The sequence below is a fragment of the Narcine bancroftii genome, chromosome 1, assembly GCF_036971445.1.
Source record: "Narcine bancroftii isolate sNarBan1 chromosome 1, sNarBan1.hap1, whole genome shotgun sequence".
NCBI lineage: Eukaryota > Metazoa > Chordata > Chondrichthyes > Torpediniformes > Narcinidae > Narcine > Narcine bancroftii.
The window spans coordinates 145,948,549-145,967,756 of NC_091469.1; the positions used below are offsets into that span (position 1 = coordinate 145,948,549).

Consider the following 19,208-nt stretch of genomic DNA (forward strand, 5'->3'; position numbering starts at 1 on the left):
ATGGGTGACTTCATGAAGAGACTACCAAGGAAGGAAAACCAATGACCAAACTTGCATGGCAACTTTTTTTTGTGACTTGGTGACTTCATGAAGAGACTACCAAGAAAGGAAAACCAATGACCAAACCTGCATGGCAACTTTTTTTTTGTGACTTGGTGACTTCATGAAAAGACTACCAAGGAAGGAAAACCAATGACCAAACCTGCATGGAAACAAAGAACTATTTGAGAAAACTGAGATCATGTATTCAAAGCGTAACTAAATATAAATTACATTCTGAATATTTTCATTTTCTATCACAGATACAAACCAATCATGGTTAGAAAAGATCCTAATAAGCCTCGGGGCAAAATGTCCTCGTATGCATACTTTGTGCAAACTTGTCGAGAGGAGCACAAGAAGAAACATCCAGATGCCACTGTCAACTTTGCAGAGTTTTCAAAGAAATGTTCTGAAAGGTGGAAGGTGAGGTATTCTGGACTGATTTTTGAATCCCTTCGCATTGCTTTTTTTTGTGTGTGTCTCTGCATGCAGTAAAACTTAAGTTTCCTTTATAGACCATGTCCAACAAAGAGAAGTCGAAGTTTGAAGACCTGGCCAAGAATGACAAGGTCCGTTACGATCGGGAGATGAAGAACTATGTCCCTCAAAAAGGGGACAAGAAAAAGAAGAAGGATCCAAATGCCCCCAAGAGACCACCGTATGTACTTCAGTTGATGTGCTTGATGTTGCATTTTCCTAGTGGTCTTTTTTAAAAATAATTTGTTTATTCTTGCAGATCAGCATTTTTCATATTCTGCTCTGACAAACGTCCAAAGATCAAGAGTGAATCACCTGGAATGTCCATTGGTGATGTTGCAAAGAAGCTGGGAGAGATGTGGTCCACGGTGCAGCCGAAGGATAAACAGCCATACGAGCAAAAGGCATCTAAACTAAAGGAGAAGTATGAGAAGGTAAATGGGCCGCAAGTTTTAAATATTTGTGTTTATTATTTCAAGACTTTGATTTCACATTCTCTTCAATCTGACATGGAGTTTGGATGTTGGGCACAAAGAATGAATAAAGTCCTGTTCCACTCAACAATTAAAATGTTCATGTGCAGTCGCTTTTGGTGGGGTGGGGGGGGGTGGAATATGGCAGAGTACATTCATTGCCTGTTTGAGTGGGGCTGCAGTGGAGTTTGTTTGCAGACTCTCTGCTTGGATCCTACATCCTCAAATATATTCACTTTTCATCAGTTTTCCATTTATCTTTTTGCATGTTCTCTCTTGCGATTGCAGAAAGCAGTTCATATACCATTCTCCAAAACTCAAATTTTAAACTCATCCCCAGCTTTGCTCGTCCTGTGTATTTCTTTATGTTCCATTCCGATATTGATGTTTTATCCTCTGGATTCCACTCATCCAGAGAATGCCTTAGATAAAGTGTGGATTAATTCAAAATTTTTGGTCCAGTAAAGATGGGGCCTACTGACAAGGGTAAGCCAATGAGTTTGGAGGTGTGGTTGCGGCAGTCGTCTGGTGGACAACAAAAGTCAGTTAACACAAGGGTAAGCCAGTGAGTTTGGAGGTGTGGTTGCGGCAGTCGTCTGGTGGACAACAAAAGTCAGTTAACACAAGGGTAAGCCAATGAGTTTGGAGGTGTGGTTGCGACAGTCGTCTGGTGGACAACAAAAGTCAGTTAACACAAGGGTAAGCCAATGAGTTTGGAGGTGTGGTTGCGGCAGTCGTCTGGTGGACAACAAAAGTCAGTTAACACAAGGGTAAGCCAATGAGTTTGGAGGTGTGGTTGCGACAGTCGTCTGGTGGACAACAAAAGTCAGTTAACACAAGGGTAAGCCAATGAGTTTGGAGGTGTGGTTGTGACAGTCGTCTGGTGGACAACAAAAGTCAGTTAACACAAGGGTAAGCCAATGAGTTTGGAGGTGTGGTTGCGGCAGTCGTCTGGTGGACAACAAAAGTCAGTTAACTGGGAAATAGCATTTGTTACAAAACTGAAGAAAACTTGTCGTGAAACAACAAGAACTTCTAACATAAGCCTAGTAGTTTGTTGAAGAAGGAAGAGAGCAGTGAACATGTTGAAATTGTGTGAAAACAACTGATTTAACATCGGCAGAGTTCCTAGTTATGTTCTGCAGGGATAAATACGCTGACATTACACACACCCCCCTCCAGACACCACAAGAGATTCAGTGCCGAAGGGTAGTGAAAGAATTTGAGTTGGAAACCGAGGTAACATTAAAATGTATGTGAGAAATGCACTTTGGTGCAAGAGAAAGTTTTATAGATCATTTTTAAAACTTCTGGCCTGGGAAATTTTGCATTATAAAGAAAATCAGCGAGTTCGAGTTGCTTGTTGTGAGAAGAAGCGTTCTGAAGTTCCCAGGGCTTTTAGTTTGGTATTTGGAGCTTCACTTGTCTATATCAAGTGGGTGATTGGCACATTCATTCAACACAATCGTGGCTGTAATATAACCTTTTCCTGTTGACATTTGCCTTTCAGGAAGTTGCAGCCTATCGTGCCAAATGCAAGAATGAAACTAGTAAGAAACCTGCTCCCAAGCCAGCTCAGGCTGCAAAGAAAAAGAAGGAAGAGGAGGAGGAAGACGAAGATGATGATGAGGAGGAGGAGGAGGAGGAGGAGGAAGAGGATGAGGAGGACGATGATTAAATTGCAACAGATGTGTGTAAAAAAAAAAAAAAAAAAAAAAAAATCTTTGTCTAAGCTTGATCTATTTTTCTTTGCGAGGACAGGAAATGTGAACTCATTTGTAATTTGGATCAATGGCTTAGGTGTAAAGAAACTGTACAAAACTGTGTATAGTTAGTGTTGTATTTTTACACTGTGTAGCCAGACCCTGTACTGTTTTAATTGTAAGTAGCTGATTTTTTTTTTAAATAAAGGCACTGCCTTTCAAAAAGAGAGGGACTCCAGAGTCATGGAATGTTATTGCCTATTTAATGTTTTGTGTGAAATTTTCAATGGCAAAAGTAGAAAGAATTTTTTTGTCAATGCAGTTAATACCAATTGTTTGCCAATTTTTTTGTAGATCTTCTGTCACTACATGTGATTGCTAACTTTTCATGGTTAGATCATGATAAGAATCAATACTTTTTTAATAAAACTGAAACATTAACTTGTGCCTTTGTGTTCAGATTTTTGAAGTGTCCAAAATGGGTAGATAATGCAAAATATCTGATAAAATAGCAACCAAGCAAATCGAACCGCATTGGAGATAGCTCGTGTGCGCATCTTTCCATTTCTCTTGGTATTTGGAGGTAAGTACGTTATTTCTCAATAATAAGCAGGAATAGTTGGAAAGCAATAAAAATATCAAGTTGTTAATTAGACCTCCAAAATGTCACAGCACGTTAGAGACGAGGTATCCTCAAGCAAGTGCTATACAAGACTCCCATAAATCTGAGCATCTTAACAGGTGAGAAACAAGACCAAGGTATTGTTCCACTTTTGTTTATATAGTGTGGTTCTTGTAACAAAAATCTACGTAGTACAGTACGACAGGATCAGGCCCTTTGGCAATGGTGTGGGCGCTGAATGTGATTCCCAAGTTAAACTGCTCTAACTTCTGTCTAGAAGTGTCTTAAATGCTCATGTGTTTCCTTCCACCACTACTGACAGACCATTTTGGCACCTACCTCGAATGGAAAAAAAAAACTTGTCCACACATCTTTAAACTTTTTCCCCCAACCCTGGGACTTTTAAATTCATATCCTCATCATTTTACGCTGGAGATAAGATTTGTCTATACTTAAGTTTTCTGAATTATCAATCACCCCTCTGCCTCCAACACTCCTTGTAGCTCATACCCTCAAAACCAGGGAACAACCTGGTCAATCTCACTTTCCAAACCATCCACAGAAGTGTGGCTTAATTGAAGCTGTTATTCAGTATGGTGATTTTGGGTCAAATACTCCCAACAGGAGTAGCTGGAAGGTGCTACATGTGGGGTGGTAAGTGTCCTCGTGGATCTTTAAATGGGGTGGGGGGAATGAAGGGAAGCCCCAGTGATCCTCTGCTTCTACAGTCCTGTGGATTGACCTCCAAACCAATGCTGTACCACACATGCAGCCAGCCAGGACACGCTCGATATAGAGTTCTAGAAAGTTGATAGAATGATGACCTACCTGTTTCAGCGTTCTAACCAAGTTCAGTCGCTGTTACACCTTTCAGACAAGTGAGGAGACTACACTACTGAGCTACTAATGTGCAGTGGAGGGTGGTCATCCTGGTCTATCTGAAGTCCACAATCATCTTTGTCTTGTCCACATTGAGACTTGGGTTGTTTTTCTTGCATCATTTCATGAGATATTCCTCTGTAGTGCGACTCGTTGCTGATGAGGGCCAACCACAATTGTATCTGCAAACTTAACAATGCTGGAGCTAAATCTGGTATCACAGTCGTGGGTCAGTAGTGTGAACAGGAGTGAGCTGAAAACAGCCCTGAGGTGTGCCAATGCTCAGTGAGATAGTGCTTGATGATCAGGTTCTGCCGCCAACCCAGGTAGATAGTCTTTCCATTAAGGAAATCCCAAATCAAGTTACAAAGAGGGGAGATGAGTCCCAGCAAGGACATCTTCACTGCCTCTGGGGTTTGACTGCATTTAATACCACTGAAGTCAATGAACAGCAGCCTGATGTATAAAATACTATAATAGTAAACTAAAAAATTAACTGAAAAGAAATTACTACAATAGCATACATTAAATAAAAAAGTGTCAATAAGTACAAAAGATAACAAAGTCACATCACAAAAGGACAGACAGGTCTTTTTGTGGTTTGAATAGATTGATGTCGTGGTGGGAAGTTCAAGAAACTGTTCTTGAACCCAGTCGCATTGGTCCTCCTCGTACCTTCTTCCTGAAGATAGCAGCCAGGAGTTGTGGCCAGGGCGACGGGGTCCTTTCTGATGTTGGGTGCCTTATTTACGCAGCTCCTCACACAAGTGGCCACAATGGATGGGAGGTTGGAGTCTGCGATGGACTCGGCTATGTTTGCTATCTTCTTGAGACATCTGCATTCATGGGTATTCAAATGACCAAGCCAGGCTTTTATTCAAGCAGCCAGTACATTTTCCACAGAGAATCTGTACAAGATTGAAAGAGTATTCAACGACATTCCAAATCTCAGACTTAGAATGTTCACAGTTGCCTCAATGTGGTGGTTCCAGGAAAGGTCAATTGATATATGGACTTCCAAGATCTTGAAGGCACTAATCCTCTCCACCTCTGTCCCATCACCATGGAGAGGAGTGTGATGCCTCAACCTGCCCCTGCCTTTCCTAAAATCAACAATAAATTCTTGGTCCTGATAATGCTGCAAGTAAGATTGCTATCCTGGCACCACCCAACCAGATTCTAAATCTGCATTCTGTATTTTTATTCATCATTTCCAGACATTTGACCAACAGCAATGATGTTGTCAGTAAATTCATAGATTAGATCACAGCTGAACTGGCCCTTCAGCCCATGATGTTGCGCTGCACTATATAAACCTATTCAACGCATTAAACCTTCTCTACCTCACACCCATAACCCTCTCTTTTTATTGCATCCGTGTGCCTGTCTGAGAGGCACGGTTGGTGTAGTGGTTCGTGCAATGCCTTTACAGTGCCAGCCATTGGGACTGGACCAGGGTTTGAGTGCCACGTTGTCTGTAAGGAGTTTGTACGTTCTCCCCGTGTTTGCGTGGGTTTTCTCTGAGGGCTCCAGTTTCCTCCCACCGTTCAAAATGTATAGGTTAATAGGGTGTTAATTGGGTGGCACAGCTCTGTGGGCCAAAATGGCCTGTTACCATGCTGTATGTCTAAATTTTTTTAAAAATATCCCTGTTGTACCAGTCTCCACCACCACTGGCAAAGCATTCCAGGCACCCACTGCCGAACTGAAGCTACCCTCAAATTAGAGGAACAATACCTTATAACAACCCTACTTTGAAGAAGGTCTCAGGCCCGAAACATCTTTACCTCTTTAAGGACATGGGAAGACCTGCTGAGTTCTTCCAGCACATTTGTGTTTTGACTACAAACATAGTGTCTGCAGACTTTCATGTTTTATTCAAACACCTTATATTTCATCTGGGCACGCTCCAACCAGACAGCATTAACATCGACCTCCAATTTATTTTAAACCCCTCCCCTGGGGTCCCTCTCTCTTTCCCAATCCCTCTATCTCCTTTACTCCAGCTCCCCACCCTCTTCCCTTCCCTCTCCCACCAGGGAGTGCCCATTATTTCACAGCAACCCCACAAATAGCATCTGGAGTCTGCTCGTGGAGCTGTAAGCCAGCACCACCATAAGATCACAGTCTTCCAGTGCTCACTCAGCATCTCGGGATGGTCACTTTTACTAATTGTCTTCCTCAAACACCTCAGTGGGAAGAACGAAAGGCACCTGGTTGCAGAGGCAGGGAGTGAAAGGAAGATCAAAGTGATTAATTTTATCCACTTGAAGAGAAACAGCTTGTTTCCCTCCCTCCCCTCCTTATTCACCCAGCTTGCTTGCTGCTGTGCCCTCCCTCCCTTTTCCCCCTATTACCTATCCCCTTCACGACCATGCCTCTCCCCCATCTCTTTTATTTGAAGCTCGCCAACATTTTTCCATACCTTGACGAGGGGCTCAAGCCTGAATCTCAGTTATGTATTTTTGCCGTTGCTATATAAAGGACAGTGTTTGACCTGCTGAGTTTCTCCAGCGTTGTGTTTTTAATTCAACCACAATATCCACAGATTTTCGTGTTTTTTATCTTTGGTTATCTTCCTTGGGCCGACCAGAATATGTTTAGAACAAGCATGACTTATGGCAAAGCTAAGGGTGATGCTCTCGATTGTTAATTAAAGCACAAAGACTTAGAAAAGACAACGATTTCCAGACTTCAATGGTGGAGTTCCACATTTGACTCGACACTTGGCCGATGAGCAGAAGAGTTAAGTGAGGTCTATGAATAAGGTCAGTATCAAGAGGTCACCAGCAAGGCCACCAGAAAATCTTGGGCCTTAATCAGATTCAAGATTATTTTATTGTCATGTAATAAAACAGTAAATGTGATTTTGTAAGAAATTTCCTTTAGCCCACCGTAAGGCAGACAAAGATTCACTATCAGCCAAAATTGCTCTGTGCCCCTTACTGTCAGAGAAAGAGAAGCAAAAGAGAATCCCCCCAGAGTCACTGAATGTCTATGGTTTCTCCTTCAGCGATCATGAAGCCTCTGTAGCCACACAAACTTCAGTCCAAGCCATCAGCAACCCAAGCCCCAGATGCAAATCTCTGTCACGATCAGGAGGCCCTCAGTGCCCTCGGCACCTTCTCGCATCCCAGTTCCGATACCAGGTATCCCTTCAGCCAGCTCCCTTGATCACAGTCGCAAGCAACCCGCAGCCAGTGTAGGTTCCTTGCCTCGGGTCACCAACAGCCCACCGCCTGTGTGTTCTTCAGCCACAGAGCCCCTCGCTGGTCCACCACCATGGTCGCCGCCCCTTGGGTCATCTCCTGTGCTTTTCCTTCAGCTCACCTGCTTTATAGTCTTTTTGACTCATAGATTCAAACCCATATGTGCTAAAATGGTGTAGATCCAAGGGTCAATGGCCATTTTGTTTATTGCCCCACTGTATCAAAATTCACATGAGACTGAGGTGTTTGGATCAGAGCTGCACAAGGCTGTCTCCCAAAGTCAGAATTGGAAGATCAGCAATGGCAAGGAAAGAAGAGGGACAAGGTAGGAATATGCAGATGTGGGCCCAATGAAAGTGGCACTGTCAGACTGCAAAGGCAACATTGAGTAGGCGGAAACATGCAGGCAATGTGTCTGATCATGGCAGTTGCTGGATATGGGTGCGTGGGGAGGCAAGAGGTTAAGTCTGAGATGGTTCACCCTTGGGAAGACAAGCAATAAATGTTGGGCAATAAACGATGGGGTTGCAGTATTGGGAGGATAACAGACCTTTATGAGCCAGGCTTTGCAGGAGAGCAGGGAAGAGTTCAGTGAGAAGAGTCATAGAGTTTCACAACAGTGACACAGGCCTTTTGGCCCCACATGCCCATCCTGACCAAAATATTTTCCTGCATTCATCCCATATCCCTCTAACTCTTTCCTATTTGTGTATTTGTTCAAATGTCTTTTAAACATTACAAGATCACAAGATATGGAAGCAGAAGTAGGCCATTCGAGTCTGCCCCACCATTCCATCATGAGCTGATCCATCCACCCAGTCAGCCCCACTCCCTGGTCTTCTTCACGTAACCCTTGATGCCCTGTTTAATCAAATATCTGACAATCTCTGTCTGAAGTACACCCGGCGACCTCGCTTCTACAGCCACCTGTGGCAGCAAGTTCCAAAGGCTCACAACCCTCCGGCGAAAGAAATTTCTCTGCATCTCTGTTTTAAATTGACACCATTTTATCCTGAAGTTGTGCCTTCTTGTCCTTGGCTCCCCTACCACGTGAAATAACCTTGCTGCACCGTACTTCTACATCCCAGCTTCTACCACTTCCTCTGGCAGCCCATTCTAAACACCTACCTCTCTCTGTGAAAAGAAAAGCTATCGATCAGGTCCTTTTTAACTCTTCCCCTGTTATTACCATTGCAGTGGTGAGACCCATGTGGAAGGAGGAAACATCGATGACAGACATCCTCCTAGTCTGAGCTTCTGTGCAAAGGTCTGAAAGAGGTACTGCATATACTCGTGTAGTAGTCGAACCCCCCTTTTTTGGCACAAAAATCATGTTTTCTGTATGACCTATGTAAAAGATGAATCCCCCCCCCCCCTATTTTTAGCCCCGACTGCCCACTCATCCGAGCTCCCAATTCAGATCCTCTCCCAACTGCCGGCCCACTGGAGCACCCGATGTCCCGACCGCGAACCCTTGCCCCGGCCACTCACCCAGCGGAACATCCGATGCCCCAACCGCGAACCCTTGCCCCGGCCACAGGCTTTCTCCTCGGCACTGGCTGCCCACCCATCCGAGTTCCCAATGTGACGAGCATGGACTTACCACCCAGTCCCGGCCAACCGAGCTCTCAGGATCACTAGTGTCTTACAGCAGGATGGGTCCAATTGTATTTTCCACTCATTCAAAATGATGATTATCATATTTCACTATTATAATAAAGAAATCAATTTTCAATTGCCCAATTTTAGAAAAATAAAGAATTATGCAATTGAATTTCCAAGGCATGTGATGTTTTTCATGCTCTGTGGTCTTAAGTTCCTCTTTCTGAGTTTCATTTGTTGGAGTGCTTTGCATTTTCAACGAAGCTTTTTGTGAGCTCAAGTTTTTATGCTGCATTGTGCACTGTTTGAGAGATGAAGCTGTGTGGGTGGAAACAGATTTAGTAGCAACTCTCAGGCGGACCAATCATCTTGAGACGCAGTGTACAGCACATAGGAAAAAAGAATCAGGTGATGGGACTAATTAGACCTCTGAAGAAGTCGACCCGGACTTTATGGGCTGAGTGCCATGTATCTATGTACAACTGGGAGGATAACAGACCTCCATGCAGGACAGTAAGGAAGAGTTCAGTGAGAAGTGTCAGAGAATTGCCTGCGTTTGGTCCACATCCCTCTAAGTCTTTCCGAATCACATACCTGTCCAAATATCTTTCAAACATTAGGGCTGCACGGTTAGTGTAGAGCGTACTCTTTTACAGTGCCAGTGACCCGGGTACAAATCCGTTGTTGCCTGTCAGGAGTTTACACGTTCTCCCCATGTCTGCAAGGGTTTCCTTCCACCCTTCAAAAAATGTAGGGGTCAATTGGGTGTAAATGGGTGGCATGGGCTTGTGGGCCAGAAGTGCTATATGTCTAAATTTAAATTACAATTTAAAATTTAAAAATTGTTCCTGCTTCTACCACTTCCTCTGGCAGCCCATTCTAAATACCCACCTCCCTCTGTGTGGGGAAAAAAAGCTACCCTTCAGGTCCTTTTTAAAATCTTTCTCCTTGCAGGGAACTGGGATTCACTGGGAGAGTGCTGTATTGATGACTGGCCCTGCCTCTCGGCTCCACCCCTGTTTACCCATCTATAACCCTGGTTTCCCTCCTAAACCCAGAACCCCTTTGAAGCCTACTAGTGAACCCTACCTGTTGAAAGCTAATAAAAGCATTTGTTCTCCCTCCAGTCGTGTGAGAGATTTTATCTGCACTACAATTTTATTCGCTTTTAAAACAAGCCCTGAATGCTGGTAATCGACCCTCTCCCTCTATTGCCAAACCTGTCTGCAGTCTGTAAGCCCATCGCCACCAAGAGCTAGAGGTACAGTGCAGCAGACATAAAGATGAAGACCCAGCACCTGCTGGAGGAGGGGACCATTGAGCCCAGCACCTGCCCGTGGTGCTTGTGAAAGGGGAAAACGAGCCCAGGCTAGTAATTGACTATAGCTGAACTATTAAATGATACATATTCCTGGATGCATACCCCCTCCCTCGCATTTTGGATATGATGAACGATATCGCGCAGAATTGGGTCTATTCAACCATTGACCTGAAAGCTGCCTATCACCAACTGCCAATCCATTCTGAGGACAACCCATACACGGCATTTGAGGCTAACGGTCAAGTCAATCAGTTTTGGAGGGTCCCTTTCGACATTACCAACGGGGTGTCTATCTTCCAGTGGCATATGGACAGAATGGTGGATGAATATGGGATGAAGACTACTTTCCCTTACCTTGATAATGTCACCATCTGTGGCTACATTGTGGAAGACCATGACACCAATCTCCAGAGCTTTCTCCATGCGGTGAGAGCCCTGAATCCCAATTATAATTTCGACAAGTGTGTATTCAGAACTATACGTCTGGCTATCCTTGGCTACATGGGGGAAAATGGTGTCATTGGCCCTGATCCTGATAGGATGCACCCCCTGTTAGAGCTCCCCTTCCCTGGGACCACAAAGGCTTTGAGGAGATGCCTGGGGTTTTTCTCATATTACGCCCAGTGGGTTCCTCAATACACCGACAAGGTTCACCCACTCTTAAAGACCACTATATATCCCCTCTCAGCTGAAGCCCAGACTGTGTTCAATTATCTCCGAAGTCACATTGCGAAAGCTGCCATGCACGCAGTGGATGAGAATGTATCTTTCCAAGTGGAAAGTGACGCTTCGGATGTAGCCCTGGCTGCTACCCTTAATCAGGCGGGCAGGCTGGTTGCCTTTATTTTCATGGATGTTACAAAGCCATGAGCTCCAGAAACCGTCAGTGGAAATGGGGGCTCAGGCCATTGTAGAAGCTGTAAGGTACTGGAGGCACTACCTGGCTGGTAGAAGATTTATGCTCCTCACTGACCAGCGCTTGGTCACATTCATGTTTAGCAACGTCAAGAAGGGCAAAATCAAGAATGACAAAATTGCTAGGTGGAGGATCGAGCTCTCCACCTACAATTCTGACATTGCCTATTGGTCAGGACCACTTAATGACATATCAGATGCCTTGTCCAGGGGATGCTGTGCCTCTGCACACACTGGCCAACTGTGGACCATACATAATGAGCTCTGCCATCCAGGGGTCACCCACATGGCTCATTTTGTCAAGTCCCGCAATTTGCTCTACTCGGTAGAAGAAGTCAGGGAGATGACCAGGACTTGCCAGGCCTGCGCTGCGTGCAAATCATACTTTTATCGCCCCGCAAAAACGCACCTGATCAAGTCATCCAGGCCCTTCAAACGGCTCAGTGTTGACTTTAAGGGACCTCTCCCCTCCATGACCTGGAACATCTTCTTTCTCCCACTTCCTGTTCATCATTCTGTGCTCAGACACGCCCGCCTCGTTGGTTATGAAGGCCCTAGACTCCATTTTCACCCTGTTCGGATATCCCAGCTATATTCATAATGTCCGGGGATCATCCTTCATGAGTGATGAGCTGTGTCATGAACCTGGTAAGGTGCATCACATCCAGCAGGACTACCAGCTACAATCCCCGGGGAAATGGGCAGGTTGAAAAAGAGAATACCATGATCTGGAAGGTTATCAAACTTGCCCTGAAGCAAAAAGGCCTTCCAGACTCACATTGCAGGATGTCCTCCCCATGGCGCTCCACTCCATTCGGTCGCTACTCTGTCCTGCAACCAATACTACTCGTCATGAACTACTGCTCATGTTCAACAGGTCGGCATCGGGGACTACACTCCCAGCCTGGCTCTCTAGTCCTGGTCCGGTCCTTATTAAGAAGCACACGAGGAGAAGCAAGACCAACTCCCTGGTGGAAAGGATGAAATTGCTTTATGCCAACCCCACGTACGCCTATGTTGAGAACCCAGATGGCAGGGAGAACACCGTCTCCATCAGGGACCTGGCACCCGCCGGAACAGAGGGACAATTGCCTAAGGTGCCCCTCGAGCTACTGAGCTCTTTCTCTCCACACCCAGTCAGGGCCTCAAGGGATCCAGTTCAGGAGAGTGAAACCCCACTCCCTCCATTGTTGAGCTAGAGCCCCAGACCACTACCTGTCCATAACAGGCAGACCAGGAAACCCAAGGAGCCCAAGGTCCACCAGGATCTCCAGACCAGCAGACCGCCTAAATTTGTAAATAGTGTATGTACTGCATTTTTTTTTCTGTCTTCTGCCAGCTTCTGATCCCATCTTCTCTTCCTTAATTTTGCAGGAAGGAGTGAATGCAGTGACAGGGATTTACTGGGAGAGTGTTGTATTGAGGACTGGCCCCGCCTCCTGGCTCCACCTCCTGGCTCCATTCCCATTTATCCATATATTACCCTGGTTTTCGGCCTAAACCCAGAACCCCTCTGAAGCCTACTAGTGAACCCACGCATTGTTGAAAGCTAATAAAAGCGATTGTTCTCCCTCCAGTCGTGAGAGAGCTTTTATCTATGCTACACCCCTGTACTTACCTTTGCCCTGGTGAGACCCATGTGGAAGGAGGCAGACATCCACTGAGTCTGAACTCCTGTGCAAAGATCTGAAAGGCATATTACACTGGGAATGAAATACCCTCTGTTAAAGGTGAATTAAAATTGTATGCTATATGTATCTGAATTCATGAATCTTAAAATTAATATCCAGTTTATTTTCATCTTATCTTAGATTTTGTTCCCTGCTGTTTATCTTACTTTGCATCTCTGATTTATTTGTTATTTTTTATATTTGTTGTGTTCTGTAATGCTTGGTGTCCTTGTACATCTTGAAAGTACAGGCTGCGAATTTGAGAAATACCGATGAAGTAACCTTGGTGAGTAATTGCAGTTCATATTGTTGATGTCACAAACACTGCAACGTCTGGTGATGGGAGAACCAATATTCCTGATGGTAAATAGGAAGTTAATTGCACTGATGACGGTGCTGCCAGAGCTGCTGTAGCGGCAGGGCTGCCGCTGGCGTGGACCCGCGGAGAGCCTGGAGCAGAGTCTTAGTGCTCCCATGGGCTCCAACGCCTAGTCCGACTGCTGTCAGCTATGTACAGGCTTTAAGTGTCCTGTTAAAGGAGCCGACAGTGGTTTTATTTAAAATCCCGTGACCGCAGATGGCGGCGCCTATGATCAGCTGCGGCAACGAGGGGTTACAGACTCCAGAGAAGTAGAGGATTGACGCAGGGCACCAAAAGACGGGGAGTCCTTCCCACCCCCATTTGAGAAGGAAAAGCAGATGAGGCGACCCACGGGACGGTGAAAACAGCGGAGGACCAGGGAGGGGCACTGAGGGTGAGGTTGGTGACTCGAGGTGGGGAACCCATGGAGGCTGTGAGCTGCTGGAAAACTGTGGTCGAGGGATTCACACCAGCCTGCGGACTGCTGGAGGCTGGCTCAGGACTGGCTGAAGGGGTATCGGATATTGGAACTGGGATGCGAGAGGGTGCTGGCTCTGAAGGGTTCTGATCATGTCGGAGGTTCGGATCTGGAACTCGGGCTGCGGATGGCTTGGACTGGTCTTCCTTTGTGGCTGCAGGAGCTGCGGGAGCGCTGGAGGCGAATCCACAGTCCATTGGTAACTCTGTGGGGACCTTTTTCTGCTTTTCTTTCTCTGACTGCAAGAGGCACTTCAGGCAATTTTGTGTAATATTGCACTGTCTTTATTAAATGAAAATAAATTGAATCTTGAATCTAAATGATGTTGAGCTTCCTAAATGTGGCTGGAATTCTTGATTATGCTTTTTAGATTGTAGGAAGGCTTTGGGGTATCAAGAGATGAGTCAGCTGCCACAGGGTACCAAAGTATCCACACTCAGATCATGTTTGTTGTAACCCTTCCTGAACACTCCAATTCTGAACACTCCAATTCTGATATGTATTTTATTCATCCTTTTGTCTGTTATAAACAATTTTAAAATGCTCTTGTTCTACTCTTTAGAATTCCCAATGAAGCAGCTCTCTACATTATTAAAAACAACCCTGAGCCCAGACACTTCAGGATTTGAAGAGTCTTTCTAATTTCTCACGTTTTTGGAGAAACTCAGCAGGACCTGAGCACCTCAGATGGGGAACTCCTGTTCATGCTCCTGACCCATGACTGCATGGCCAGACCCAGCTCCCACAGAGTCATCATTTGCAGATGACACAACAGGAGTCGGCCTTATTGGCACTACAGAGAAGAGGTGGAGAAATCTCGTGATATGGTGTGAGAGTAACAGCCTGAGTCTTAACGTGGACAAGATGTACGAGATGATCATGATCTTCAGAAGGACCAGGAGTGAACACCCTCCACTACACATCAACAACTTTGATGTGGAGAGCACCAAGTTCCTTGGAGTTCACTTAACTAGTGACCCATCGTGGACATTCATCATCTCACTTGTCAGGAAGGCACCACAGCGACTGCACGCCCTGAGAAAACTGAAGCGGGCGAGGCTACCGGCCACCATCATGTCAACCTTTTATAGGAGCTTTATCGAGAGCACCCTGGCTGGCTGCGTTATGGTGTGGCATGGTTGCTGCAGAGAATTGGATCGGAGGTCAATCTATAAAATTGGCAGAGAGGATCACTGGGGTCTCCCTCCTCCCCATCAACATGATCTACTGGGATTGTTGTCTGAAGAGGGTGCGCAAAATCGTTGAGGAGCCCTACCACCTTGCACACGGCCTGTTTCAGTGACTCACCAGGCTGAGAAACAGCTTCTTCCCACTGGTGGTAAGAATACCAAACGACCAAAGGAACTGCTGACACTAACCATCCAAAACTAATACTTACTAACTCTCTATCTATTTATCTATCTATTTATATCTGTCCTGCATATGTATCGTTTGTCTGTATGGGTGGTTGTATGCCTGCCTGTTTTGCACCGAAGACCAGGTTGTACTTGTGCAATCAGATGATCATAAACTTGGTCTCAAACTGTAATCTGGGCTCATGGCCCCGAATGCTGTCTCCATATCTTCACTTCCTGGGGACGCTGCAGAACCTACTGAGTTTCCCCAGCACGTTGGTGTATTTACGTCAATCACAGCATCTGCTGACTTTCCTGTTTCACTTCCTAATTCCTCTCGACGTCCAACTGAAATCAGTTCAGACCATCACAGAAACCTTCTCCCCACATCACCCCCCCCCGCCCCCATTGACTCCTTCAACACTATCTACTGCCTTTGAAAAGCAGTGAACGTCGGAACTGACTCATTGCACTCCAGCCATGCTCTCTCCTTCCTCCTGCCAGGAATAGGATTAATAAGTATGAAATAACACACCAATTTAGGGAGATTCTTTCCTGCTGCGCTATCAGACTGCTGTACAAATCTCACATTAGTAAAATAATATTGTCCTTGCACTGACTGATCTCTCTCTATACTTTCGTCTTCCGTATTTCATCAGCATGGAAACAGATCTGTCAGCCCAGCTTCCCAACCAACCAAAATGTCCCATCCGCACTCATCCCACCTTCCCACGTTTGGCCCCTATCCCGCCAAATCCATCCTATCCATGTGCTGCCTGTCCACCGTGTCATAATCATGCAGGATACATCTCCTGACCTGATGTTGGAAGGAAAGTCATCGGCAAGCAGCCGAAGATGGAAGGGCTCTGGACGCCGCCTTGAAGAATCCTCGATCCAAGTTCAAGATTATTATCATCTGACTGTACGTCAGCAACCCGTTGGATGATGCCAATTAAGTTATGCACAGAAAGCGACAGAAAGACATTTCATAACGGATAAATTGGGCAGATGGAATTTAATCTGGGTAAGTGCAAAACTGATGCATTTTGGGAGGTCAAGAAAAGATTGGAAACATACAAGACAGGGCCCTGGGGAGTATTGAGGAATAAAGGGCCTTTGGAAGAAAGTCCAAAGGTTCCTGAAGGTACCAGCATAGGTAGATAAGGTGCTAAAAGACATGGAGAAAGTTTGCCAGGTCATGAGAACAATGGGTGGCTACCTCCACAAGGACTGTGCAGTGGTCAGTTCTCCAAATGCCGTTGTGTGCAGTTGCATTAATGACAGACCAGTTGACAAGGATGTGGTCAAAGAGGTTTATCATGTTAGAAATAGAATCAGGACTGGGTCATTCAGTCCTTGTGGTGGCTCTGCCATTAAATAAGATTGCATGATCTTTTGTCTTGGTGCCTGTTCATTGCACAAATCCCACATCCTATGATTGCTTTAATATTTGGTAATCTACCGATTGGTCTTGAATCTACCCTCCACTAGAATATGGCAGCCATATTCTCTGAACTCAGGTGCTTCTAGGTCACTCTTGGCATTGTACAAACACACAGAAATGCTGAAGGAACTCAGCTGGTCATGCAGCGCTCATAGGAGGTAAAGATATATTACTGATTTTTCAGGCCTGAGCCCTTCTTCAAAGTATAGTAAAAATCAGAAAGGCATCCGGATAAAGAATGGGAGTGGGGTGGTTGAGAGTCCAGGCCAAAAACAAAAAGGTGTTAATTAGATGAAAGGAAAGGTGAGAATTGATTTTGGCTCTTTGAAAGGTGACAGAGGGAAAAGAGAAAAGAGGAAAAGCTGGATTGGACAACAAAGTCTCTCACGCAGATTATATATACTCTGTGACTTTCCATTGCTTATCAAATTTGCTTTGAATAAAGAATAGAGGAAACAAACTGTGGAAATACACTGTATGCAATTGCATTTTCTCTCGGGCTCAGTACAGGCACTTCAGCCTTTGATGTTGTGCCAATCTATATATTTCTACCAAAAAATATTAAACCCTTCCTACCTTGTAACCCTCTATTTTTCTTTCATGCATGTGCCTGTCTAAGAGTCTCTTAAATGCCTCTAATGTTTTAGCCTCCAGCACCATCCCTGGCAAGACATTCCAAGCACCCACAACTCTCTGTGTAAAAAACATACCCCTGATGTCTCCCCTGAACTTTTCTCTCTTCACTTTGTACAAATGTCCTCTGGTGTTTGCTATTCCTGCCCTGGGAAAAGGTGTTGGCTGTCCACCTTATCTATACCTCTCAGAATCTTGTATTAGCTACTTCATTTACTCAAAAGGAAGCTAAAGAAGCATTGGGTTCATTAAAAAATAATAAGTCTCTTGAAGAAGATGGCTTTCCCCCTGAATTTTATAAAATATTTAAATATTTGTTAATTCCTCCATTTATGGAAGTTCTAGAACAGGTGGGAGAGATTAATGATTTACCAGAAATATTCAAGACAACAATGATTCTGAAAAAGGGAAAGATCCTTTGAAGCCATCATCTTATAGACCTATTTCATTGTTAAATGCAGATTATAAAATAATATCTAAGATGTTAGCAAATAGCAAAATATTTACCTAAGTTAATAAATATTGATCAAACTGGATTTGTTAATAAAACAAAATGAGCAGATAATGTAACAAAATTAATGAGTACAATACATTTAGCACAGTTAAAAGAGGTACCTAGTGTAGTAGTTACTTTTCTTTCTTTGGCTTGGCTTCGCGGACGAAGATTTATGGAGGGGGTAAAAAGTCCACGTCAGCTGCAGGCTCGTTTGTGGCTGACAAGTCCGATGCGGGACAGGCAGACACGATTGCAGCGGTTGCAAGGGAAAATTTGTTGGTTGGGGTTGGGTGTTGGGTTTTTCCTCCTTTGCCTTTTGTCAGTGAGGTGGGCTCTGCGGTCTTCTTCAAAGGAGGTTGCTGCCCGCCAAACTGTGAGGCGCCAAGATGCACGGTTTGAGGCGTTATCAGCCCACTGGCGGTGGTCAATGTGGCAGGCACCAAGAGATTTCTTTAGGCAGTCCTTGTACCTTTTCTTTGGTGCACCTCTGTCACGGTGGCCAGTGGAGAGCTCGCCATATAACACGATCTTGGGAAGGCGATGGTCCTCCATTCTGGAGACGTGACCCATCCAGCGCAGCTGGATCTTCAGCAGCGTGGACTCGATGCTGTCGACCTCTGCCATCTCGAGTACTTCGACGTTAGGGGTGTAAGCGCTCCAATGGATGTTGAGGATGGAGCGGAGACAACGCTGGTGGAAGCGTTCTAGGAGCCGTAGGTGGTGCCGGTAGAGGACCCATGATTCGGAGCCGAACAGGAGTGTGGGTATGACAACGGCTCTGTATACGCTTATCTTTGTGAGGTTTTTCAGTTGGTTGTTTTTCCAGACTCTTTTGTGTAGTCTTCCAAAGGCGCTATTTGCCTTGGCGAGTCTGTTGTCTATCTCATTGTCGATCCTTGCATCTGATGAAATGGTGCAGCCGAGATGGGTAAACTGGTTGACCGTTTTGAGTTTTGTGTGCCTGATGGAGATGTGGGGGGGCTGGTAGTCATGGTGGGGAGCTGGCTGATGGAGGACCTCAGTTTTCTTCAGGCTGACTTCCAGGCCAAACACTTTGGCAGTTTCCGCAAAGCAGGACGTCAAGCGCTGAAGAGCTGGCTCTGAATGGGCAACTAAAGCGGCATCATCTGCAAAGAGTAGTTCACGGACAAGTTTCTCTTGTGTCTTGGTGTGAGCTTGCAGGCGCCTCAGATTGAAGAGACTGCCATCCGTGCGGTACCGGATGTAAACAGCGTCTTCATTGTTGGGGTCTTTCATGGCTTGGTTCAGCATCATGCTGAAGAAGATTGAAAAGAGGGTTGGTGCGAGAACACAGCCTTGCTTCACGCCATTGTTAATGGAGAAGGGTTCAGAGAGCTCATTGCTGTATCTGACCCGACCTTGTTGGTTTTCGTGCAGTTGGATAATCATGTTGAGGAACTTTGGGGGACATCCGATGCGCTCTAGTATTTGCCAAAGCCCTTTCCTGCTCACGGTGTCGAAGGCTTTGGTGAGGTCAACAAAGGTGATGTAGAGTCCTTTGTTTTGT

General features: G+C 45.2%; 2 protein-coding genes across 3 annotated transcripts in view; one reads left to right on the top strand and one right to left on the bottom strand.

Moving 5' to 3' along the window:
- hmgb2a (high mobility group box 2a) overlaps nucleotides 1-3,141 on the top strand; it is a 4,206-nt gene extending 1,065 nt beyond the window's left edge. For both annotated transcript variants that reach the window (XM_069941145.1, XM_069941150.1), the window contains exons 2-5: nucleotides 303-465; nucleotides 558-700; nucleotides 779-953; nucleotides 2,503-3,141. In XM_069941145.1, the coding sequence (XP_069797246.1) occupies nucleotides 316-465; nucleotides 558-700; nucleotides 779-953; nucleotides 2,503-2,670 (636 nt within the window). In that variant the 5' untranslated portion in view covers nucleotides 303-315 and the 3' untranslated portion in view covers nucleotides 2,671-3,141. The remainder of the gene's footprint in view (nucleotides 1-302; nucleotides 466-557; nucleotides 701-778; nucleotides 954-2,502) is intronic.
- Nucleotides 1-9,031, bottom strand: part of sap30l (sap30-like) — a 103,912-nt gene extending 94,881 nt beyond the window's left edge. Inside the window, exon 1 of the mRNA XM_069941252.1 lies at nucleotides 9,009-9,031. The gene's annotated coding sequence lies outside the window, so the exon portion shown is untranslated. The remainder of the gene's footprint in view (nucleotides 1-9,008) is intronic.
- Between the last annotated feature and the right edge of the window lie 10,177 nt (nucleotides 9,032-19,208).